The 26,530-nt window shown below is 41.3% G+C and overlaps 1 protein-coding gene and 1 long non-coding RNA gene across 6 annotated transcripts in view; one reads left to right on the forward strand and one right to left on the reverse strand.

The window, feature by feature from the left end:
• The window catches only part of NKD1 (naked cuticle homolog 1), a 110,174-nt gene that overhangs the window by 35,467 nt on the left and 48,177 nt on the right, over positions 1–26,530 (reverse strand). For all 4 annotated transcript variants that reach the window (XM_025154270.3, XM_015292399.4, XM_414094.8 and 1 more), the window contains one exon: positions 8,755–8,812. In XM_025154270.3, coding sequence (XP_025010038.1) covers positions 8,755–8,812 — 58 coding nt within the window. The remainder of the gene's footprint in view (positions 1–8,754; positions 8,813–26,530) is intronic.
• Positions 17,789–19,075, forward strand: LOC121111675. Of its 2 annotated transcripts, XR_005862892.2 has the most exons (3): positions 17,789–18,038; positions 18,544–18,668; positions 18,765–19,075. It is a non-coding gene; the product is annotated as an uncharacterized LOC121111675 (long non-coding RNA). The 2 variants fall into 2 exon arrangements; XR_005862891.2 differs by lacking the exon at positions 17,789–18,038 and having other exon boundaries at positions 18,129–18,668.

Genomic DNA, 26,530 nt, shown 5'->3' on the forward strand with positions numbered 1-26,530 from the left:
CACACAAGCACCCTGACTGATACACACTTTGAATTTGGAACAGCAACGGGCAAAAGCAATATGCCTTTCACTGAAATTGCCTCTGTATGTCTTCACGTACATGCCTGTGTGTTTGTAAGGTTCAGAAGATGACAGGTTGTTGTGTCTCAGCTCTCCAGCGCTAAGGTTCAGGCAGTTCCCCAGCTTGGCAGCTATCTAGCCATCCATACAAAACGATGACTCCTGAATTAAATGCCAGCTAGATAGAGCTCCGACTTCTAAATGCATGACAGAAATACAAGAACTATGCAATCCTGCCATAAACCGTACCCTCACATCAGGCACGCAGAGATAGGAAACCCCTCCAGGTGGGAGGGCCTTACAGGAGCATGCACACGGGATCTAAACAAAAGCCTACTGAAGAAAGCTATCAAAATCTCAGCAAAAGCAGTGCTCTGAAACTTGCTTACCAGGCTGTGTGGAGGTCAAGACAAGCACAAGAGAATGGGCAACGTTAGGAATATCTGGGAGTTAAAGCGGGACTTGTTGCCTACTGAATACAGTATTCAAGGTTTGTAAAATGAATTTTATGTTTCATGTAAAGGCCAGAGGTTTGAAATGAATATATTATCTTCTGAAATAGCAAGGGCCAAAACTTACTTCAATTACAAGAGCAAAACCTGGAATAATTCCACGAACACCAGCATGAGAGTATTATCTGGCCCCAAATCTTTGCCTGGAAATATGCTCTAGTTTCACATGGGTAAAAAAGAGAGAGTCACAAGAGAGTCAGAGAAGAATGGCATTTTGACTCACTTTTCAAAAACATGTTTAATAAAACCTCCACGAACTGTGGTCAAAGCTACAAGAAAAATAACTGGTAATAATCGTTGCTGGGAAATTAAAAGTAGAAAAGGATCTTTGTTCTTCAAGTAGAATAAATGAAACCACTGGTATTCATCATGTTTCCAAAGAAATTGTTTTCAAACTCCAAACTGACTTGTTCCCATATTTCATTCTTTGTTCTCAGTGGTGTATGTCCCGGGGCAAAGTTCAAGTACGTTTTTATACTGCTGTACACGTACAGTAATGTACCTTTACCTCTGCACCGTACGTGAGATCTCTCCCAGATGCTCCTGAGCTCATCAGTTTGCCACGTGTACCTGATGGCATACCTGGCACCTGAGCCCCAGCCTCCCAGAGCAGTCACCACAGAGCTGGCTAGCTGTAACCCAGCCACCTGGGCAGGTGATAACTGTTTGACAGCCCTACCCGTGCAGTGGGCAGCCAGCCGTGTACCAGCATGCACTCGTGAGAGCGCAGTGATTGCTACCCAAACTATGTGAGAGGAACAGCTCACTTGGATATGCCTACACACGCTCCTTCTCTGAATCACAATATTGTCAGCTTGAGGAAAACGTCAATGTCCCAGACTGATTTGGTGAGTCCTGATTACTCAGGCCCAGTACTTTTATCCCTCATGCACAGAGCGTGAGTTTCACGTCACTGGTACCCATTTCTTGCCCTGTCTCAGTCATCCTACACAGAGCTTCACACAGTGGTGTGAATAAGCAGCTGGATGCTACAGTCTGCTGTCAAAGCTCACTTTTGGGATGTAACTGCTATAGTGTTTCTCTTTGATGAGATCTGCTAAACTATTTCCTTTTGCTCTTTGATTCTCCTGCTTCTCATATGCATCCTTGAGGAGAAGCAACCCAACTGACACCTAGACTTAAGTTTTCATCAGCTACAGTCCCAGGAGACTTTTTGCTTCCTAGCAAACTAGTTCATGACTGCCACAGAGCTGTGAGTGAATGAATATACTTATTGTTAATTGATCATTTTTAATGACAACTAAGAATGAGCATTAGCTTCTGTAAGCAAGTAGAAAAAGTTGCAGTCGTATGTAAAAGGAAAAACTATAGAGAAGTAATATTGTTATAAATGCTCAAACACAAATATAGTGTTATTTTAAAAGCTCTCCATGTGTAAGGTGTTCACTAAGTGTCAACTTCTTGCTTCTTGAAGTACTCGATCACTTCCCTTTTCATTACCTTGGTGTTATACAGACATACTTTCTATACTTCACACAAAATTAATATTAAAATCTGGCTTTCTTCAGTCACCATAAAGAACAGAGACCACTTGTAACTTAGGAAAGTTTTACTGTGCAGTATATTTTCAAATCCTCTCCCCATAATGTTCTAAGGGATAGAAGAACAGGCGCAGATGCAAGAAATCCCAGGCTCTGTTCTCAGCTCTGCCATTGTGTCCATTCAGGAATAAAAACTTCCCAGGACTGCTGAATGATCTGAATATAGAGATCACTGTAGACCTATTACTAACAGCAGGTGTGATCATCCCAGTCCACTGCAGAGAATTAATAACCAGACCAAAATCCTCAAACCACAAACAAAACACACCGTTTATCAAAAGCAACCAGGCGGCACCAGCAGGAGTTGGGGGGCTGGCAGCTACAGAGAGCAATACCTATGCACAGGAACAGAGCAGCAGAGCATGTTCCCTCTGCACAGCAGTGGCTTGGTGTGAGGGGCAGGCTCGCCTCTGAGGTGACAGAACAGCCCACCTTTCAGAGCCATTCTGTGCTCCGCTTGCCAGCACGGGTAGGAGCTGTTAGACACCAGAGAGGGCCGTTTTGGAAATACCTGGAGACCACTAACTTATTGCACGCAGCTACAGACAGCCATTGGATGGCAACAGCCTTTCATCACTACTGACCTGGCCGCACTTGAAACAGCAGCTCCAGAAGTGGAAGCTTCTGATCCAAATACCAACCCCCCTCAAATGGAACAGCTAATGTTAAGAAGCACTTGTACAATTAAAAAAAAAAAAAAATTAAGTGCCTTATGCCATAAGATTTTCCTCCCACTCATGGCAAACAGCCTACCTGCTTTTATAATTTCCTGGATCTGTGTATGACCACAGGAAAACTTCTGCTAATCCTACCAGTCTCATGTTCTTTGGCGACTTTTATTCTAACTGCCAAACTAAGCAGTTTTCTCTTGGCACTTTCCACTGCTCCTTTCCCCTCCTCCCTCTGTGTTCTTTGGTACTTCTTCCAGCTCACGGTCACCAGCTTATCAGCTGCCAGTCCAGCAGGGGCTGGCTGTGTGTTGGACGCGGGTGGCTGGTACCAGTGGGACAGCCTGAAGCTGAAGGTATCTCTCAGATTTGTTTCATTTTGTTTTGTGTAGTAGCAATGAGTACATTGAAAATAATCTGCCAAATGAAAGAAACTACAACCAGTGAGCAAACGATCATCAGACTGAGGCAATCACGTAGCATATACCTGCATACAGCAAATCCATGGTAAGAGTGGAGAATTAGCAACAAGTCATTAAAATGCTGAATTCACATATAGCAACCACCCCAGGCTGACCACAAGAGCACTTTGATGGTAGAATTATTTGCCTTGTTTGCAATATCAGTGGTGAACAGGTATCTGGTTTAAGAGCATGACAGGAAAAGGAAGGTACATCAATAGTACTGAGTAATAACAACAGTACTAGGATAAAGCAACTTCGTTTGTGTACAAGATGCAGTCTGCGTGTTCTTATAGATATACTGATGTTTCATGAAAATACATAGGAAATTATTTATGCCTTAGAAAATAAATGAAAAAAACATCATAACCAAAGGCATTAAACAGGAAGGTGCATGCAGCTCAAAAAAACTGCCTTTTGTTACAGTCTCATAGCTCAGCCTAGCAGATTACGTACAGGTGTTGCAACTAAGATGAACAAAGTATAGTAGAAAGTGTATTGTATGCAAATAGCATTTCCATAGCACGCTTGGTACATCTCCAACCTTCTGTCAAGAGAAAAATAATCAAGACGTCATCCTTGACTAACAAATCAAACAAGGCACAGATTGCTATCAGATGAGGCAGCTCCTCTGACAGGTACAGGGCAAGAATGATCTGACAGATATGTAAGATTTCTAGTTAGCAGAAACACTTAAGTCATCATTTTCAGGAGAACAGTGACATGAGAAATCACATTACCACATACCTAATTTGAGTGATAAGTTTTGTGTCTCCTGAGCTTACAGATTTCACCTTCAACTCCAGAAGGCAGCTGATGCAGACTGATAGCTACATCCCACTGGGCTCTAAAGAGGTTGTATTGCCAAAAGTAGGAAATTGCCTCTTGTCTGAGATCAGTCTCTGTCAGAGTGGGATTTTCCTGCTACAGGTTCAGAAATCACAGGCAGGGAGAAAACAGGGTGCCCTGAAAAGCTTCTAATGTTCAGATGACAGTCCACTTCATAAAGTGGTCATATAAGAAAACTCTCTTGGTCCACAGGCTTAGCTGTAACCATTTCCCAAAAGCTCAGGGGAAAGGAGGTGAAAAACATTCTGGAGAAAGAGCAGGTCTCTCAAATGATTTGTTAAGAAGCTTGCTTATACCTTGAAGAGCAGAGATACAACTGGCTGTCACAACTGACCACATTAATAACTGAAAAAGCGGCTAACTTTGAGCCACCTGTGTATCTTCATGATGGAAGAAGGACTTGCTGTTCGACACCATTTTCTATTCCTGCCTGCCATTTTGGCTTCCCGACTGAGATGAAAAGAAAAATATCTCCTAACATCCGTGCTAGTTTTTCAACTTCTTCCACAGTCATCCCCGGTCAATGCAGTTCTACTGAGATACTATTCTAACTAGTGATGAGGAAAATCCATGCTCTTAGTTATCCTAGCTGGGAAGAGTGACACACATGCTTCCCATGCAGATACTGCTGGACAGCAAACTTATAAGAACGAGCATGAGAAATGTATACATAGCCACGGCAGACTGCACATCACAAGTACTCTAAGTCTGACAAATGAAAGTCTCTGAAATAAAGAGAGAGAGCACTGGTAACACTGGAACGAATGCTGCAAATAAATCCACTACAGAAACTATTTCTAATTGAATTATTTTTGAATTATTAGTGAAAGAGGAAGAAGGGAATCGGAATATGACTGACTAACATAATAAGAGACAGACGTTTCCATCAGTCTCTTTCCTATCAAGAAGAATCACCGACCATGTAAGAGAAAATTAAAGAATTCAATTTACAGTAGCTTTCCCCACAGTGAAACCAGAGGCAGGTGCTGGATATAACGGACAATACTGGTCAAACTGTTTCTTTCTGCACAGCACTCAGTAAACAGAGTCGCCACTATTGAGTTCTAACCTCTTGTCATGCAGCAACATTGAGTCAACAATCCGCTCTCATGGCTTAATGCTTTTGATGTTTACTTTGTTCTTTCTATAGTTCAAAAGAAAGCACTAATGCACCAGTCCTCTTACCAAATACAATCTTAATCCCAGAATCCCGAGCCTTTTGCTGTTGGCCAGTTAAGTCTGTTAAGACGAAAGGATTTGATCAAGCTTTACATAACAACACAGAAGTTAAATCCAGCAAAGAGAGCTCTTTTTATCTGTACTGCTCAGACGGCTAAGAGATGAAAAAAAGACAGGGAGAAAAAAAAGGTAATGAACTTGGCTATGTAAAACAAAATAAGGAATTCAATTATTTCTCTTATTGCCACTTTGTCTTTTCAGTGAGTCTTCTAAAGAACTCGGATTTATTCTCCAATAAGGTCTCCAAGTGTGAAGGCTATAGCTTTCCCTTCGCCCAGAAGAACTGTGGCACCTGCTGTGCTTTTTTGGCAAATCTGAGAAATGTTTCCTTTTCATCAGGAGTTCTCCTGATTTAAAAAAATAAATAAAAAACAACTAAAGTATGCATTGTAGGTAAAAATATTATGAAAAGAGGAAAATGATTTTGTACTTGGGAAACAGATGGACAGCGTAGAGGACAGGTGGGACATAAATCATTTAAAGTAATTAATACTATATAATACTTCTAATGTAAGATCTTTTTCTTTTTTTTTTTTTTCCTGAAACTAATTGTCCCCATCCCTACTGTGTATTTATAAAGGCATAATATAGTCCAGTGATGCTTGCCTGGTACTTGGTAGAGCTGGGATCAAGTCTTTGTTTTTCCACCCATTTATGAGAGCTGCCCAATTAACCATTTCTCGGTGTGTCACATCTCCCTGTCTCTGAAGCTAGTTACCAAATCTTCTGGATGACATGAATGTATATATACAAAACACATGTTACACCTGTACATATGTAAAGATTGTGACGTCAGCTACTTCATAAGAAATGCAGTAAGATGCATCAGAAGTAATGATGTAAAACTGCTCTTGCTGGTATTAAGCTGGAAAGCCTAAAAATAAATCTAACAAAAACAGTCCTCCTGCTAACTAGTTTAAAAATATTGTTTATTGTATATTGACTGCTAAGCAAGGCAATTCTTCACAACAAGTAAGAAATAATTAGAGGTAAGTAAATGACAGAAAAAATGAAGTTATTCACCTTGTTGGCACTTAATATCCTGCATTAAGTAGATTCTACTATAATTCTGAAAATTAATAAGCCACCCTTTACTACAGTTACGTCCTACTACAAGCAGAAAAGAAAACTGTGGTGATGCTAATAATGAAACATTTTGTTGTGGTTTAACCCAGCAGGTTGCTCAGCACCACGCAGTCATTCACTCCCCTCTCCCCGGAGGGATGAAGGAGAGAATAAATAAAAAAACCCAAACAAGTAGAACTCCTGGGTTGAGATAAAACTACTTACTAAGACAGAGAAAAGGGAAAGAAAACAAGTTATGACTATGTATATATATACATGTATGTATACAATAACTGATGCAGAAGCAATTGCTCACCACCCCCAACCAATGTCCAGCTAGTCCCCCAAGAAACAGAAGACAGACATTCTTAACAAGGAAAATCTTTCAAAATCTACTTCAGCGTCCTGCCCGCACCTCAGTTTCCTTGTTTCCCCACATTCCGAAGTCACAGATGTGTTTTATCTGGTATACACAACATATCCTAAATACATACAAACACTTAATGATCTTAGCTGCAATGTAGATGGTGCAGGCACAATTCCTTATTTCAATGAAACCTATTTTTCTGTTCAATGTGAAAAATTACTTTTGCTACGGCTGGTGCTTAAAATGAGTCTCCTTCCAGCAGCTCTTTGGGCTTTCTCAGCTCAGTCTCAGCAGCCCCCAAAGAATGACATTACACCACTATTACCTTAAAAGCACTGCTATTTTACGTCCTTTTTTGATCACGGGTAAGAGCAACGTTTTTTGATCACTGGTAAGCAATATAGAGCAATCACTTAAGATTTCTCTCCTATGAATCAATCAGTAGTCCCTGAAAGGAACTGATAGCAGAATATTATACAGAAAGATGTTCCAAAAACCACTCACTTGTAGTCAGAGAAGGAAGCAAAAGGCAACTAATGACACAAGCTGACTGCTCAAAGGAAATATAGGGAAGATGTTCGTAACTTAGTACGTAATAAAAATAGTAGTAACAGTGAATATGAGGTCAGAGTTACTGAAACCATATCTTTTGACACGAAAGAAGTATTTTTGGTATCTGCAGTTTCACCAACAGACACAATCCCACTCATGCTGTATAAGTAAGGTACAACTACTTGGCTATCGAGGCAAAAAACATCTCTGTCATGATTTGAGCTTAAATTTACAACTTGATTCTGGCAACTGAATTTTGCCAGTACACAAAAGGGAGAGGACCCTACCTAACACCCATACTTTGTAAGCATATTCAGTACAGCAGACTCTTCCTCAGGTATTGAACAATCTGATGCTGCAAAAGAATATGCAGCACATAATTACACACAAAGTTTTCCTGACCTCTCTAAGCTCTACCTCTGTCCCCCTTTATTTGGAGTATTTATGGCCTTAACAACTTAAAATCAATATAAAATTGATTATAACAATTTTGTTACAACCCCTGTCATCTTTTCAATGTAAGCGTCTATCACCAGGAGCAAACAACTTGATTATAAAAGGAGAGCACTTTCCAAGTAAGGCTTGACATAGTTTGCTGCTCCAGATGAGTTAGGCAAATTGTTTCCACTAACCTACAGTATAAATCTAGCACACAGCCTGTGCAACTACTTGTTATGCTAGAGAGTAACTCAAAGAGTTTCTGTTGACTTATTTCCTTGTTTATTGGGAAGAATGACTAACAAGGTCATCAAATTAATCTCATCCATTCATCAATCCCCAGTTGTCGAACAGAAGCTCAACTGGTGTGCTGAGCAGGGTGATCTGACCTTACTGATGGTCTCAGAAGGCCCTGCCCACTCAAGCAGTGATTATACCCCATTTCGAGGAGAGGCGTGGTCACAGTGGAAGAGATGAGATGAGACTTGGAAACAAGCAATTATCTGAAGCAGTGATGATTCCATTCATATTCAAGAGAAGTGTACTGTGTAAGAGTTTCTGGTATTTTATAAATTAATGCAGTAGTTTCCAAACCTGATTAATGTATCACAGAAGGGTGAGTGGCATAGCACGAAACTGAATGCAAACATTTCCAGTGATCACATTTACCACCTCTGCTGGATACAGTAATATTTATCACTGTGATGCTGCCAATGGAAGTACCTAGACAAAAATGTTGAGCTCCTTAACGAATATATTTGGTCTCTATGATATAACTAGTTTACTTTTTTGATAACAGGAGCACAGTGATACAGAATACAGAAATAATACCTTACTCCCATTACGTCAGTTTTGCCCAGCAAATGAAATATCACCATATCAAGAGCTGCGCTGTTATATATGCATTCCTATATTGGACTAGTTCGTTGACTTATTCTAATATCCCTTAATATTAATCACAAAGTTTTGTTCTTTAAATACCTTCTAGATGAAAGTGCTCATCACCAATAGAGTCTCTGTAGCCTTCTCCAGACAAATCCTGTTAAAAAAAAGAGAAGAAAAATTAATGACGAGTATACGACATACAAAGGTATTAAGAAGATACATATATCATCACTAGGATTAATTTAAAACACTAAATGGAACATTAATGTTGATTTCCAGGAAAGAAGTCAATGCATCTGGTGCTATTTTAGAAAGTTCTGGACATATTCTAAGACAAAAATTGAATGAAGATAAACAGATTGTGTTCATATACAAATCCTTTTACAGAATACTTTAATATTTAGCATTTCAACATTCTGTCAATCAAGCAGATAAAAAAAAATCTCTGAATGGAAATGATAAAGGAGAAATAAGCCCTTCACTACCCACAGAGGAATGTTATCACTCGGTTCCACCAACAAACAGAAAACCTTCATGTGCCAGAGGTCACCCAAGAAAAGCAGATACCGGAGACTGAAGAGCTGCCTGATACTTCTGTCCTGAAATTAATGAAATTTTGTCAGCCCCAGTATGTCTAGTGGAACACAGAAGCAGCGGTCACAGATACTCAGACGATGTTATCTCAAACCCAAAAAACAGTTCTCTAATGGTGCTGAAGTTGTAATAAAAGGGCATCAGTTGGTTTTGCAGCTAATCCCACTTATAAAGATCCTGAAGAGCATTCTTACGCTCCTATTAGCAGATCATTCCAACTCCATCTCTCCACCCCAGCTAAGCCGTAAGCTATCACAGCTAGCCTTCTATTTTGCCTTCTTCCATTCATCCCAAATACTCCAAGCATTACCATAATGTCACTGATCTTACATTACAGTCAGTCTCCCTAGATATTCTATAAACACTCTCTGCCACTGATAAATATTTATGGTGATGAAGAAGGATATGGCCTTGAAAAGTTCAAGTGCTGCATTCACAGCTATTTCAACTTCACCTACAAAAACCTATCAGGAACACAGAGCCAGCATTCTCAGCATTAACCTGGGGAGTGTGAGCAGACACTAGGGAGCTTCTGGCACAAGGCAAGAATAAGAGAAAAAAACATGAAAATGAATGCCTGGTTGTATTCACAGCTTTATGTTCAAGCAGTTTTATCACGACGAATGCAGTTCATCTTTTTCCTGAAGCAGCCGAGAGAGGTTCTTTTCTACCTTGCACACACCTAAATGTTATTCTTTGAGATTAGTTATCCAAGAGTAGCTAAGCCACAAAAGCACACCTTAGGAACTCGTCAGTGTTACTTTCTGCAGGAGCATTTTATAAATCAAATTCCACCAACAGTAGGATTTGATTAGGGGTTAGCAAGGCCAGAGATCCTGAAAATACTGCTCTCTTCACAAGCAGATACCCTGACATTTGGCCCAAAGATAAATTGGACAGCACTAGGAAATGCTGTCAACCTGGTACAGCACCCCGGGATTTAGCATAGCGTAACGCTGCTATAAAAGCTGTCAGAAGCAAATCACAAAAGCTATTTTGTTTATTTGAGCTTTTCTTCTAGAAGGAAAGGCCCCTTATGAACATGTGCTAATTCATATCAATCACTGACTTAAAAATAATGGAAGAAATGGACACTGTGAACAAAAGAAGCCAGGAAATGTTGGCAGAGCATATCATGTCTCTGCAAGGAAGATGGTCTTTACAGCAACCTGCAAAACTTAATATACTTTTGTTTAGTAAAATTCCTCCATGTCCTCATTTTGCAGGAAGCTCTCAGAGCACAGCCTGACTGCTCTCCCAGACGATGAGATACATACAAGTGACTACAGGAGCACACAAGGCCCTCCTGCTCTATCCCACAATGGCAAGTATTTAATAACTGCTTTCTTATTGAAGACAGAACTCCCTCCCTCCTTCTGGTTCTCTTGGGAAAATATTCCTGATTTTCTGATCAGCAACTATGCAACGAGTAGGTATGATATTAATGGTGATACTTCTCTAAGTAGAAAGCTAGGAGGTAGCCTTCATCTCTTAACATTTTAAGAAAGCAAACAGTGCACCTGCTGCCCACCAAAACGCTGTCATTAATCTCAGCCTCTACAAAAATCACAAGTCATTAATTTTTATGATTTTTTCAAAAGATGCCACCTACAAATTAGCATTTATTTGTAGATGGAAAAGGTACCATCAAGTAACTCAGTGCAGATGAATGGAGATAAAGGAGAGGAGCAGTAAAGCATTAATATTCTATGCGCAAGCTTCCTTAGTTTCTCACTGTTAATCATTGCATGGTTAGTCATTGCAGTATGTTTCATATTCTAGTCTAGTTTCACTTGTTCTCTAGCTCCTAGTTATTTAAGTTGAAGTAGTAACTTAATGCAATAAATTTCCAGTAGTTTCCCTTAAATCAAGTTATAAATCACTGAATTCTATAAAAGCATTTTGATGATTTTGAACCACAGCATTACTTTTAAACAGCACAGAAACAGATAACCCATCCCAAAATCAATGAGTGTATCATTTGAATTTCTTGGTGACTTATTTCATAGAATCATAGAATGGCTTGGGATGGAAGGGATCTCAAGAATCATCAAATTCCAACCCCCTTGCCACAGGCAGGGCTGTATTTAAACAGAATTCCTCAGCTCCCACACACATGCTTAAAGGTGTGGGCAACAATTAAGATTCTATAGGAGGGGAAAATTAAAAGAAAGAAAGAAACCTTATCACTCATCTTATTACCACTAACTCTTCTTTCTAAAAATCCAGGAGAATAACCACGATGTCTTTAGCACTACTGAGACACGTGTCACATGCTGGATAAACACCAACGTGAAACTGCTTGAGAAAAGGATTCTGGGTGGTTTATGCAAGCTCACATTCAAAAATAAAGTACACAAGCTAAGCCAGTATCAGAGAAAACAATTCTGACTGCAGCTGGTACTGCAATAGAAGTATTCTCCTAGTAACCTGCCACAATTCCCTTAATGTGAACAAAACAGTGCATCTACCACCAGCTAGTCTAATTCAGAAAGTGAAGAGGAACAACAGGACAGGGTAAATGTGTTAAGCAATAAATTCTAGTGGGAAGAGAACATTATATGGGCAGGAAGAAGTGTGTCTGAGCTCAGGGGAAGGGCAGGGGTGGTGGGACAAAGCCACCTGTGCTGGCCCTGCCTCCTGCAGCCATGCCCAAGGGCTCCCCACAAGCTGCACAGCTGCAGAAGCCGTCCCGTGGCAGGAGCAGTGCTGGGGAGAGCAAAGGCAATGGCATTTGGGTCATAGGTAGCTGTACATCACTGTCCTGACACCGTGTTTTAAATCACAACACTGCTTTTTCAAACTGGAGCACTGAGTCATGAAACAACCAAAACCAGATGTACCCTGTGAAATACTATATAAGTGAGGTCAGCGAGAACTTGAAAGAAGAAAGAGAAGAAACATTTACGTAGGATTATTCCAGCATGCCACTTCTAGAGGCTGCTAAACAGGAACCCATTGAGAGTAAGCGTCTCTACCTCACCAGGAGTTTCCCTGCTAAAGAAGTTGGCCTCTGCTAGCTACCAACACAAATCACACACAACAACTGAAATTCAGCTCAAGCATCTGTTTCAAAGCTATGAACAGCCGCCTGCCCGGCCTGGATGGAAAGGACCTCATGTCCCACATGTCCTCTGATCGGTGCTGCTGTATGGGGCTCAGATTGAAGAGGGCGGGGGAAGAGTTAATTAGTGCAACTCTCTCAGAAATGCTGAGCAGTATATTTGCACCCAAGGAATACAAACACCCATGGGAAGCTCCCACATCCCAGGGCTCCCACTCAGCTGGTTCCAAGTTAGGCAGCTGTCACTCACATCCTACCTTTGCTGAGCAGTCAGACTCCAATGAATTCCAACTCACTGGGAATTTTATCTTTTTAATCCTACCCTCAGCCCTGTCCACCCTACACATTATTTTCATCAACACGTGTCTCTGGAGACAGAAGGCCAGGCACTCACTCTGGTGCTTCAGCATTTGACGTCCTTCTCCCGAGCTCCCTGAAAAGGCTGCCAGCCAAAGCCTCACCCATCGTTCTGCCCGTAATACTGTATTCTTTCCATGCCTTTGCTCCCTTTCTGTTTCACACTGAGGTCAGGTTCCCTGTCTTCACCTTCCAGGCTCTGCATGGCTGTACTTGCATTCACATCTACCAGCCCCCATACTCACTGATTCCTTTAATCTTCATCACCACCCGACTCTTCCTGCTTGTCTTGGCTCTGCCCGTTCTTGCTGCTTTCTGCAATACCCAACACCCAGAACACAAGGGCCAAGGCTACAGAGTGAAAACAGAAGTGTGTTTTAGCAAACACGTTTGGACTAACACAGTGACTAACACAGTTTTGCTTTTAGTGTAAGTAGGGACAGCTTCATCCATAGATTTATCAGCTATATTAAAGGCTAACCCTTGATTTGGGTAGGTTATTGTGACAACCAGCACATTTCTGAAGTTTGTAACTCCCTACTCCCTGTATTACACCACAGTTGATATTGTTAATTCATATTTTTCAAAAAGCTGTTGCTTTTCTCCAGTATAAAAATGTTGCTCTACCTCTCCTTCTTCAAACAGCTCACTGAAATCCTTTGATTTAGCCTAAGATAAGCAATTTTCAACATTTTTGGCAAGAAATACACACACATTTCCTGTTTTAGGGAAATTCTTATCAAAGTGTCATATTCACCACTTTCCCCAAGTAAAACACATGTATAGTGACAAGTTGTCCAGCCAGAAAACTTTACTCCCCACTTTTGCCTGTCTGAAGGAAACATGTATTGTGTCCTCTCTTTAATCTTTTACTGATGCAATAAAATCCCAGGACTTCTTGGGAGAGCAAAGTTGAAGAAAAATGTTTCACAACAGGGCTGCAAGGGATAAGATATGTGGTAACTCTTGCTGGAGTAGATTTTAGAGCAATTTTAAAGCAGCTGCCAATGAGAACGCTATGTCACCTAATATAAACTTCAATTCCTGATGGAAAAATGATCCTGAGAAGCAGAGGTTCAAGAGAACAAGGATGGCCTTTGGTCTTTCACACAAACAACATAAAGACAATTCACTGAGATTCAGCTTTCTGTAAAGAAAATGTAAAGCAGCTCGTCCCTGGAGAAGTCAAGGAGACTTCAAAACAGACCAACATTAAAATACACACAACAACTGCAATAATGCATTTTTTTTAAGCAAAAGCAGCATGCTCTACTTCTGCGATGTTTTCGTCCTCTGAAATATGAACCTGGTGCTCTGTGATCCATTACAGCTGGGTTTTTCTTCCTCTACCAAGCATGGAAGCTTCTCTCAGATGAAATTTCTTCATTATATGATCACAGCAGGTACAGATGTTAAGAAAACAGATTTCTCCTCTAACATCTCTGATAAGTGATCTTGAGTGGGTTACGCTGCCATGGTTTAGGATTTTACTGCCTTATCTGTCAATATGGCCTCTGTGCCTGAAGTTAGTGTCTTTGTAGTAGAGACAGTAGAACACAATGAGTGTACCACAAAGCTATGGAATTTCCCCCATTAGAACCCTAGCACTAAGTTCACATTAAGAAGCCAGCCCCAAAACTGCAATGGTGAAGCACACAGATGCATTCAATTTGGCTGCCTCTGCTCTAGTAGCAGTAACTCCCAGCCGCAATAACACAGAGATAATGTTTGAAATCAGTATATATAAATCCACTGATTTGCCAGAACTGGAGCCCCCCCCAGGCTCATCTCACAGATGGCGACTACAGAGCAGTTCCAGTTTACGGCCCAATACTGTGAAGACAAAAACCAGAAGAACACCTTATCTCCAGTCACAAAGGACCATGGACTACTGGAGACTTCTTATGCAAGAAATATCCCTAATATCTTTATGATCCTGTTACAGACCCTCCAATGGGTACAAGTAGCTGTATCATACACTTTTAAGGATACTCCGTAGTTAGGAACATGAGGCTGGCAAGGAAGTGGAAGCAGTAGGAATATGCACACAAAAGCCTTCGAGAAAGATGCCTGACTAAGATGGTGAATGTGGTACTTTTTGCTCCAGGCTGTTTGCAACATGCAGGGGAACCTCCTTCACTCAGTCCAACACCTGGACAAGACTTTTTATCAGGATGAAACACAACTTTTTTTCTATTCTTTTGATATATTGTTTTTTAACCTATGAAAATCAGGTAGCAGCAGTACTGAAACATGCTGTTTGCAGGTAGCTTTTTTATCTCTGCAGCAGCAGGCAAATGGGCATCCTCTTTTAGTGGCCAGTCACTTGATGTACATGCAACAAACGCGACCAACCAGCACATTTAACTTGAATCATCCCTATGCCCTATGCAAGGCAAGTGAGACAGTGAGTATGCATCCTGTGCAGCGGATGGAAAAAAAGAAAGCCACAGAAGAAACAAAACAAAACAAAAAATCAAAAAAGCAATAGCTTAGAATAATGTGGACTTGTAAAAAAAAAAAAAAAAGGGTCAACAGATAAAATTATCCAGTACTAAACGCCGTAGATATCCAGAAGATCCACCTAGGGGCAGTCTGCTTTAGGTCGTTCCAGTATCAGGACAGAACGTGAACGTTTCTGTACTCTCTGACCTTGTATTTTGTGGATGTTTAGAAACTCTTGCAAGCTGTTGGATGGTGACATCTTCCATTAACACGATTATGGCAGTTTTAGAACTATTATGGCTTCCTTTCAAGGTGATAGGGTGAGGCCCAGTTTTTCAAGAACTTCTGTCAGATTGCAGATTATATAATAGAAAGCAATTATATGAATGAACAGATCTAAGGATTCAGCAGTTACTTTCCAACTGAACAGTCCAGCCATTTCCAGCCAAAAAAGATCATGAGTCTTTGAGATGAAATGGACTGAAACAAGAAATGACTACTTTCTGCTATATTTAAATTCACTTTGAAGCTACTTCAGAAGGACAAATGAACTCAACTCTACAGATTCAGCTATTTACTTTGCTTTGTTCTTCTAGCTATCCTCTGGCCTCTTTCCTGATTGCAAAATCAATTGTCCCATTTCCCCCAAGATCACTTCTTCAATATTGATTACGCTGATGAACAAGTCTAAGGACATGAATGAAAGAAGACAAATCTTCATCTAACTTCCAGCCTGGAGAATCACAGTAACTCCTCCAAATTGCTCATTCTGGGCTTCTTTCTCCTTTATGGCAGACGGATGGATGTAGCTATGTATTAAATCTGGTTTTCTGTTCAACTTTCTTTTGCGATGGATTTGGTTACCAAGAAACTCTTTAACAAATAGACTTCAGTGCATTGAGGTGATTTTACCCAGGCATATGCTGAAAAGCAAGCATGCAGAACATAGCTGCAGAGCTTGACTACAGAATAACTAATTTAAGATGTGGTCACTGAAAACAAGGGTACTCTTTCCACTGACTTCAATGATCATTACAAAATTAACACACTGCATTTTGAACCTTTCTTGTGATAATAGCCTGCGTCTTCCTACGTGGCAGGTTTTCATAGCACAAGGGCTTAAAGCTCCCCTAGAATGACAATCAATGCTCCTCTATTATGTTTATGACTCTAAAGTCCTTTCCTGCTAATGGATGACGTATATTTATGCAGCTGGAGGAAACCTGGTTTCAATAACTGCTCCACCACAGACTCACTGTGTGGTGTAGGGTAAGTCACTTAAATCTCCCTGTGCCTTCATTTTTCAACTGTAAAACGGAATTCTTGATGCCCACCTTTGCAGAGAGCTCTGAATCCTCCGGACGAAAACATACCCTGCTATTATTATATTATTATATATTATATTACCTTGTTAGGAAGCACAGGTGTGTGACCCTGGACGCATATGCTAATGTTGATCCATAAATCTGTCAACAGGAGGTGCTGGCAAAACAGATGGTTCACATTCCTTCTCAAACCACTTCTTTGTCCCCAAAACCCAGGTATGTCAACTAATCATTTTATAACAGGTCAGGTTTTTAACGGGCCAGGAAGCCACAGTGAAGCACAATGCCACAAGCATTATGTCTAAAAACGGAGCCAAAAAGAGCAAAAGACAAACAACAGAGGTTTCTCTCCTCCCTGGCACACAGGACAAGCACTGAGAGGCTCTGCAGAAAAAGATAAAAGAGAAGGCAGAACCCATTCCCACACATTCCTGTAAGTAGCACAGCATCGGTAAGCATGCCTGAGTGCTGATTGATGCTGCATACATGGAAACAGACACTTGTTTTTTAATTACAGGCAGTAAAAAGCAGACACACACCATGTGAAAACCTGATTCAGATCAACAGTTCCATATTGTCTTACAGGGTCATGAGAATTACAAGCAAATAAAGAGTTTGCTTGTAAATATTTCTTACGAGTTACCTTTATTATTAAGAATTTGGACTCCCCATCCCACCAGCTGGAAATCGGGCAGGCTGCGTTTTCCTTGAGAACATTTCAGCAGCACCAAAGGGCTGCCGGTGTGGCTGGGAGCGCCAGGCAGGGCCCCCGGACAGACCAACGGCCGTGCGGGACCGTCTGCCACGCACATTCCCCTAAAAGGAATCCCAGGGCCAGAGCACCACATCAAAGCAGCAGAGCTGAGCAGATTTCCCCTTCCCCTCCCCCTGAGTCTTTGAGACGGAGACTTCATACTCCAGAATTTAATATCTTTTTCCTCCCTCCCCCCCACCAGCCCCTTTGTCTGCATCTCTGTTCTCTAAGAGCTAACAGATGTTGATGCCATATAGTTTCAAAGAAAACTTTTGATGCCCACATAACTCATTACAACTAATATATTCCAAGAATGTTTGTAGCTCAGGAAACACTGGGGTGAAAAAACAGAGAAGAGGGGGCAAATGGCTACACTGAATAACCCTTGAGAGAAAATAAATAGTTCACTTCAAAGTCATCGGGGAATTCTTTAACAAGCTCTTTCTTCCGCAAAACACAGAACAAATTCAGCCGAGCCTAGAATTCCCAAAGGAAAAAAAAAATAAAGCCAAACCCCACATAAATGGCAAAGCAAAGGAAGCAGCGGAGAGGTCGCTCGGCTCGCCAGCAACAAAGGACAGCATTCTCCAGGTTCCATATTCCCAAGCAACCTGCGCTGTGCCAGGGCACAAAGGCTCTGCTGAAAACAGACTGTCAACAACAACAATACAGAGCCCTAAAAAACGCTACCCCTGTCCCTCTGCACTGGATGAATGCAGGCAGCGATGAGATTGTTCAATTCACAGAGCACTTTGAATTCAGCCTTACAAAATATGCACTAGGACATGTCACGTATGGCAAAATTACAGAGAGGCAGTGTTGGCTCGTTCAACAAAAGCAGGTGATGGGATTTTTTTGGCACAGGCAGGTCCGTGTCCTCTGCCATTTTCTAGGGTTACATCAAGGAGGCAACCCTTCATAAATTTTTTGAGCAGGTCTCCTCCCCTCCCCTGCTGCTCCAGCACACAGCTGCATCCTTCCTGTTGGGTGAGAAGCCCCCCAGGAGTCACCATGGGCTGGTGGAGAGATGGCTTGTGAAAAGGGGGGAGGGCGAGAATGCGATTACATCAATTTCCACAGCAGGAGGATCAGATTGCATCATTGTACACAACTTGGGGCCTGCTCTTTTATCCCTGATGCAGGCAAATTCCCCATTGAAATCAGTGGGAGATTTGTCTGTGCAAGGACTGCAGAATCGAGCATTCTGTGATCACACAATTAGAAAGCAGTAGGAAGCCACACCTGGCAGCACCTCTCAGTGGTGCTCTCCCCTCCAATGGGACGGATATAAAATCAAAACAAACACCACTACAATAGCAATGTTAAACTCCTTCTCCCTCTTGTAGACAAACTCCTACAAATCCACCACCACAGTTCATGCATCGGAATCTGAAGAAAGTTCCTACCAGTGAGCTGGAGAATCCCCACAGAACAAATAACAACAAGAAAGGATTTTTATAGGGGAAAAAAGGTGTGTGGGGGGGAAGCGTGGGGATCTCTAATCTAATAATGTTTAATGTCTAAACTATTTTAAACAAGCAGCTGTGTTCTACTTGTATTTTTTCAGAGTGTTTGATGGATGAGAGAAACCATACATGAAAACCTCAGAGCCCATCAGCTCAACTTGTGCAGCACAACAGTGCGAGGTCCCTTTTCTCAGTGTTTCACAAAGAAGCCATGGTACCACAGCACAACATGCACTGCTCTCACTTCCACACACTTTGCATCCACTTTCATCTGCATAAAAATGTTCCATGTAGCACCTCAGATGTTTCCCCGCTTCAGCTGCTGCTGCCCCCTGCACACGTTCCTGCCATGATTCCCCAGAACACACTGGTAAACAGCTTAGGAAAACCAGAAGTAAAATCTTGTATCAGATTTGCTCAGGATAAAGGGTGGTTCTTGGTAAAATACCTTGTTGTTACCTGCCTCAGTGTTTAGGGATGGCTTATTTCCTCAAGGGAGTAACAAGGAAGGCATCCTGAAGCTTTGTGGCTTTGCAAATAAAATACCTTACTGCTGAGTTCATTCACCACACTTTGGGGTAGCAGGAAGCTTCAAGCAGGAGAGCCGACAGCCGAGCTGCTCAGGTAGCTCAAATCTACTGTGTAGACATGGAGATTTCCACAGTGCCAGAGTGGGGTCGGGTGGGTATAGTCAGAAGAGACAGGACAAGAACAGAACAGAGAACATCACCAAGCACTAAAAGCATGGACACTGAAGTCTCACAATATGAGCACGTCAAAAATATCACCCATGCATTTTCAATGGTGTCCCCACAAGCTCCAGAAGTCTAGACAGAATTCTTTCAGATGTGTGTTTCTTCCTCAGGCGGGACTTCTGCTGACACACAGAAACCGTGCTACAGACAGGAGAAAAACCACCTTCAGTCTGCCAGGATGGAGCAGATCCTCATTTTGAAGTGACTGACATTCCAGGCATCCAAACGCTGGATATAAATACAAATATCAGGCCATTGGTATGGCTTGTCTCCTGAACTGGGCAGAATGATGCCCAAGGGACGTCCAAAGACCTTAGAAGAGCTCTTATGTCTATTTTTCACAATTTCAGGGAAAGCATTCGGTTTTCTGGTTTTGGAATGTGCTTGTTTGTTTTTACATTGCAAGAACAGAAACTTTAAGAAAAAAATATAAATTTTGCTAAAGATCAAGTTTCCTTTCAAGAAACATTGATAAAAAAATACAAATACACAAATCTCACAGCTCCTTAACCTGAAACACAGAAATTGATCTTGCAAAGACAGTCAGCCCTGGGTTTCTGAATCATTATGGGTGAAAATACTTTCTCTGTATTCCACCATTTCCACCAACAAGTATTACTGTTATCTATCACTCTTCTGCAGAGTACCCGAGCAGAGGCCACTGCTGGTGGCATAGAAAACGCAGCTCCCCAATTAGCAACAGCTGATCTGACAAACTTGACATCACCAGTCCTTCTCTTCCATCAAGAATGGGTCAAAGCTGCAATGGGACACTGCAGGACCACACAAAGTATTCCTCCTTGGGAAGTGACCAGTAAGTGACACAACCCAAATCTTACCAGGTTACCATCCTGTCTGGCTTTCTTCTTTTAAACCAACTTAACTCCATCTTGGTGGCAAGGTTCTGTACTCATTTGCTATGATTCATGACAGCTTATTTAAACAGAAAGGCCAGTTGAAATCCTTTAAACGATGTTTATACAATCTTTAATATTTTCCACGAGGATCAGACACATTCAGGAGGGAGGAAGACGAATGACAGCCAAATGCAGATTAAATGCACAGCAGCAGGCTGGACTGGCCCCATGCAGCTATTAAAAGGGACAGCAGCATTTAAAATTCACATTTGCCTGGAAAAGTTTTACCTACTCTTACACAAACACCTGAAGGGCAAAGAAGAAAGAAAACCTCAGCATTTCCAGTCAGCTTACTTTGCTCACTTCACAGCAGATCGTTTCCTTCATTTTCTCCTTCAAGCCCGCTGGTCTGCTTAGTGTGCTCCAGTATGGAAGGTACAGAGAGGAGTGGTTCAAATAATTATTAAAATAAAGGCAAATGGCAAGGAAGCTTTATTACCCCAAGCTACTTCATTTTAATTTTCAAATATATGCTTACTGTCATTACCAGCATCTCAGTAAACACTGTTATTTTAACGTCAAATGTCTTTAATGCCATTAATTTTTAATTGTTTGCATTTAAAGAATGAAAGAAAATTAACACAAACAAAGCAGATATCTTCTCCCTCTTAACTTCAGTTAGTAGAGCCTGTCGGGAAGCCCAGATTGCATCAACAAGTTCACAAGCTCACGACACACCAGCAGCGCAGTACAAACACTGCTGCTCAAGCCATCCTGGCAGGACATGTAAGCCTTGACTTGGATCCCAGTTTTAGCCTAGTTTCACATTTCTGTAACTGCAGTGGAACAAAATCAGAGAGGCTGGAATGAGAACTGTGCGTTCGCCTCTCACTGGAGCATTCAGAACCAGCTCAGTTCATGGTTAGCTAAAGCATCAATATCGATATCAAAGTAGATATTTTAACTTATGTTGAAAACTCTTAAGATTTCTTCCACAAGCAAAATATTAAGAACCTGCCCCAGAGAAAGATGAAAGGAACCAATCTCCCCTTTAAATTACCAAGCAAGCCTGGGCCTTGACTCCCTTTTCAATGGGAAGTCAAAACGTCTGACTTCAATCAGTTTGTATAAACCAGCTTTTGTTTTTCCTTTTACCCAAATGACTCCACTCTTAAGGATTTATTGTAACTGGATTGCCTTTCTACCCAGCAGGGAGCTGTAGCACTAGCAAAGCTGTTCCACACAGTAGGTTTTCCGCTGATTGAATTTCTAGACTTTCAGCTCTTCGGAAATGTTTGCTCTTGTACAAGCTGTCAGAGGGAAATTGTGTGCAGTCGATTTTGTCTCAGCTAAAGCCAAGGGGGGTTCCATATGCAGCCAGCCAATGTGGAATTGAAAGAAGAAGGATCAATCAAATTGTGAAGGAAAAAAAGTCTCAGTCACAAATGAAACGAAACAAAACAAAACAAAAAAAAAAACCAACAACAACAAAAAAAACACAACAAAAAAGGGTAGGGAAGAACAGATGAAAACGAAAACCATTTCTGTAAATAGGAACACTCAAAAAAACCCACCACAACCCAATACCATGCAACACACAGAAAAACGTTACTTTAAAGACCCTAAAAGCAAGGGTTAGGAACCAAATGAAAAAGCTATTCTATTGAAACATACACAAAGCCAAAACCACGATGTACTCCACAATGAAACTGACGTGTAAACCTTCATCCTTTGGAGCAGCCCATCTTACTGGTCCTGCTGGAACTGCTGGCACCATGATCCCGGCACTGCTTCATGGCTGTGGTCAGAGCACAACACACTGCTGCATGCAGCACCAGACCAGCCAGGCCCTTATGCTACCTGCTGTGCCTCTGCCCGCTTCTACTCAGTCAGAGATGCTACATACATGGCCCAGTGGCTCAAGTCCCTGTCTGCACTTGAGATTTTGTTATTTAGTAATCTAATAAACGATAACATCTGAAGTGCATATAGGGGCCAACACAACCCAAACAATCAGACGAAAGCAAGCGGAGATTAATACACCTGGTTTAAAGATCCCATGGAAAGATTTTAGCAAAAGCTACACTTGACCATGATCTGGTTTGGAATAGCACACATTTCTAACTCAAGTGCAAGCACAAATTTTGGTTCCAACTGCATTACGTGAAACAGATGCGCTCTGAGGAATAAGCCAATACCTCCAAATGACATAGCAACCCATGAATGTGGCAGCACAGGTGAATACTAGATTGGGAGTTTCTGCTCTGCTGGCCATGGGTAGATAAGCCCTACAGTCTTTAAGAACAGCATCATACAGCCAGGAACAATTGCAGTGACAGCAGGCATCCCACCTGGACTCACTACTGAGGTTTGCATTTTGATGACCCTGCTTTAGGAAAAATTCTGACAAATGTTTTAAGAAATAATTAGAGCTAGTGGGTCATTCATTTTTGACACACAGTGAAACATGTAAATGCCATATAACAGAGTCTTTGTTTTTAAATAAAGGTTTTTTTAAGGTCAAAAACCGGTTAAGTCCTACTACCTTGTATTACTCAGACTTATCTTCATGGGTAACTATATTGAGGAGCCAGATAGTGAGAATATTATGGACACTGCTGCACTAATTATCTACAAAGACATTCATTCTACCAGCTAAATGTGTAATGAAGAAAAATAACTTCGCAAAAATGCTTTTGTTGTGCACCCCATTGTCTGCAAGAGTGATTAGTGCAAAGCAGAGTAGCAGTGAAGGTGTAAGAAGTGAACTTTTAGTTTGCAGTGCACTGCCTTTCCTCAGAAGAGGCTTACTATGCAGTGAGAAAAGATGACATCTATCATGAAGCAAATAATAATAATGAGGATTTTTGCCAGTATTCTTCCTCAGCCAACTGCCTTCTATTCACAGTGGTTTTCTCTCTCAGTTCCCACCTTATTTCACCTGTTAAGAGTAGCTCAGTGATTTTCCTGCTGAGAGTGTGCTCAGACACGCTTTCCCAACTCAGCACACTGACAGTCTGACATTTGTGTTCCTAATCAACAGTGCACCTCAGCAAAGCCCGAATGATGAAAGGAAATATCCTGGCTCCAAAGTCTTCTAAAAGGTCCACTTGACTGACAAAGGCATTTGCACTGCTATTTGCACCATATTTAATGATCCTCATTATCTAAATAGTTGTCTGCTCATGCTACTCAGTAAAAACTGAAGAGTTTTTCTATTTCTTTCTTGCACCTCTTGGGGGGTACAGTTCCTCTTTAACCATAAAGAGAAACACTGCAATCAAGAAAAGAAGGCGGAGAGTAAGAAATTGCTCATACACAAGAAGGAAACTCAAGGCTGAAAAAGTCCTGAAGCTTTGATCAATCTTTTCCCACTGGTATTGATGGTATTGATGGTATTGAGATTTACTACAGCTCTCCCAGCTATTAGTGTTAGGCTGATTGTTACCAAGGCTGTTATCATTTACAATAGCTAAATAAAATACTACCTTAAGATACAAATTCATTCATAAATCTCAACAAAGGTTACTGAAAGGTTACTGCACTTCAATTAAAGATATCCACCATTTTCAGCTAAATGCAGATTTGATTTAGATGGACACAAAATATAAATTCAACACTGCAAATGCATAACCTTCAGTGTTTTATGGGAAAATAAGAACAAAGACTGGACAATTTTCCCCACAGGGGCTGACGGAGTTTAAATTGCCTGAAACACTTCTTATCTCATTATCTATTTCAACCATTTTACTGTGCAAAACACCTCCCTCCCTCAAAAAAGTCAGAACAGAAGTCTGAACATCTGAGTCACTCTATTCTGATGTGCGTAATTATACAGCATACACACTGTGGATTTACTACGAGGTAAACTGAAGTGTTGTAATTGATGTTAATTCAAGGAATCCTTATTTCCATTGCCTAGCATAGGCCATCTGCAAATTAACATCCTCAACCATATGCCATGCTTTGCAGGTCTAATTTTAGAGCTCAGCTGCCTTTATCACAAAGAAACTACTGTTTATCTGTCTTATTTGCTTTAACAGTTACCTTACAGCTCTTACGGGAAACTACCAACAGTCTCCATTTGAAGGAACAATGTGGTTTCACACAGAACCAGAGTGGTGATAACAATGGACAATTGTAAGAGCAAGAAATATTGTGAAGGTTTTGTTACTTTTGAGGGTTTTTTGGGTTGTTATTTGCTGGCTTGCTTGCTTCTTTTTTAATGCAGAAAGATGTTGAGTTTGGGAGAAGTTATAGGCAAGGCTTAATTATGTAGGAAAACTCGAATAGAGACACAGAAAAAATTAAAGGCATTCAGTCATGGAAATATTTGCAAAAACACAACCTGACTCAAATGAACGATTCTTTGGGAACCAACATGAGTACTTAAATGAGCACATTCCACAGTTTGCAGGATCAAACATTTAAAATGAATCTTTAAAAACAATTTAGAAAGATACAAGGAATATGTAACTGAATAACAGCATATGAAACGCAGCATCTGACTAGAACTAATGTTAATTATACCTCATTAAAAATAAACCTCAAATTGGGACAAAAAATCTGAATGCTAATATAGGCTAGTTAAATGTGATGATAAAAAGTCAGCTGGGGAATGCACTAGGAAATGCAGTGAGAATGGAGTAATCAAAAGCTGAAGTAAAAACAAGGCAGAAAACCAAAAACTACATCAGGAAAGAAAATGGGATGAGTATAGAGAGAGAACACGTTCACGTCTTTACCTCTTATCTATTTAGTACCATATCCAGCAAATATTTAACACTTGATCAAAATACTAATGTGCCATGCCCATTGTCATGACTTTCAATGACTTGGGTCTAACTCCTAAAGACACTTTGCAGTTTGGAGATGCAGGAGCTGCTCATCTGAATGAGCACACCCAGGACACACAGGCATCTGCAGCATGCAGTCATTTGCTCACAGCTCCTGGCAGGGCAGCATTTTTCTTACAGCATGGCTCCAACAGCCACAGCTTTCTCCAAGCAAGAATTAATTGCTGAGAGTGTGACTGGATGGGGAGCAAAGCAGAGGCAGATACCCAGTGGAAACTGGGATTTCTGGGAAATAAGCAAATTCTACCGCTTACCTGACAGAAATGAGCAGGGCTGCTGGCTGACACTTCAGAGAACACTAACACTGCCTTCGTGAGAAAATTTTCTTTAACATGTAAATGAGCTTTATTCAGATAGTACGTAAAGATGAAGTTAGGTATCAACACCAGCATACACCTAGAGCTGCACTGAAAAAAAACATCCAAAATTCAAAAGAAATGAGGTATAAAGAACATAATTTTGTGGATGATGTCTGTAAGTGAAGCTCTTCTACAATGCTACACTACTGTGAAGTGATGTAGATTAATCTCAGCACCTCGCCTGCTACCAAAGCACTGTGTGCACAACCTGAGCGACCACTGTAAAGCAATCTTCAAAGTTCTTACGTGAGCTGCTCTCACATCAGTGTTTATAGCACTGACACTCCCCTCAGAAGTGTGGCCTCAAACGACACACGTCAAAGGCAATGGTCCGTACAGAGACGTTAAAACCCATACAGAGATGTTTTCCCACCCTGTTCTGCGCTGTCGCAGCCTCAAGTCAAGCACTGGGTGCAGTTTTGAATGTCATAGTGTAAGGACATAAAACTATATGGACCCAAAGGAGGGCTACAAAGGTGGTGCAGAGTCTGGAGGGCACGATGCATGAGGTGCAGCTGAGGCCCCTCAGTCTGTGCAGCCCAGAGCAGAGGAGCTGAGGAGAGGCCTCATGGAGGCTGCAGCGCCGCACAGGGAGCAGAGTGCTCTGATCTCTGTGACAGCAACAGGGCCCGAGGGAACGGCATGGAACTGTGTCAGGGGAGGAGCAGCTGGGGGTCAGAGAAAGGGTCTGCACCAGAGGGCAGTGGGCATGGAACAGCCTGCCCAGGGCAGTGGGCACGGCCCCAAGCTCTGGAACTCAAGAAGCTCTCAGATATGAGGTTTGAATTTTGGGTGGTCCTGCATGGAGCCAGGAGTTGGACTTGATGATACTTGTGAGTCCCTTTCAACTTGGGAGTTTTATGATTCTAAAAACAAAACTAAAAACCACGAACTTGAGAGGTGGGAAAGTATAAAGTAGGCTAAGAAAATACATATACTGATGCAAGTAGAAGTCCTTAAAGTTGCACCATGTTTACAGAAAAATGTAACGCTCAAATGTTGACTGTAAACCTCATCTGTGTAAACCCCATTCCTGGGTC

Source organism: Gallus gallus, chromosome 11 (genome assembly GCF_016699485.2).
Source record: "Gallus gallus isolate bGalGal1 chromosome 11, bGalGal1.mat.broiler.GRCg7b, whole genome shotgun sequence".
Taxonomy (NCBI): Eukaryota; Metazoa; Chordata; class Aves; order Galliformes; family Phasianidae; genus Gallus; species Gallus gallus.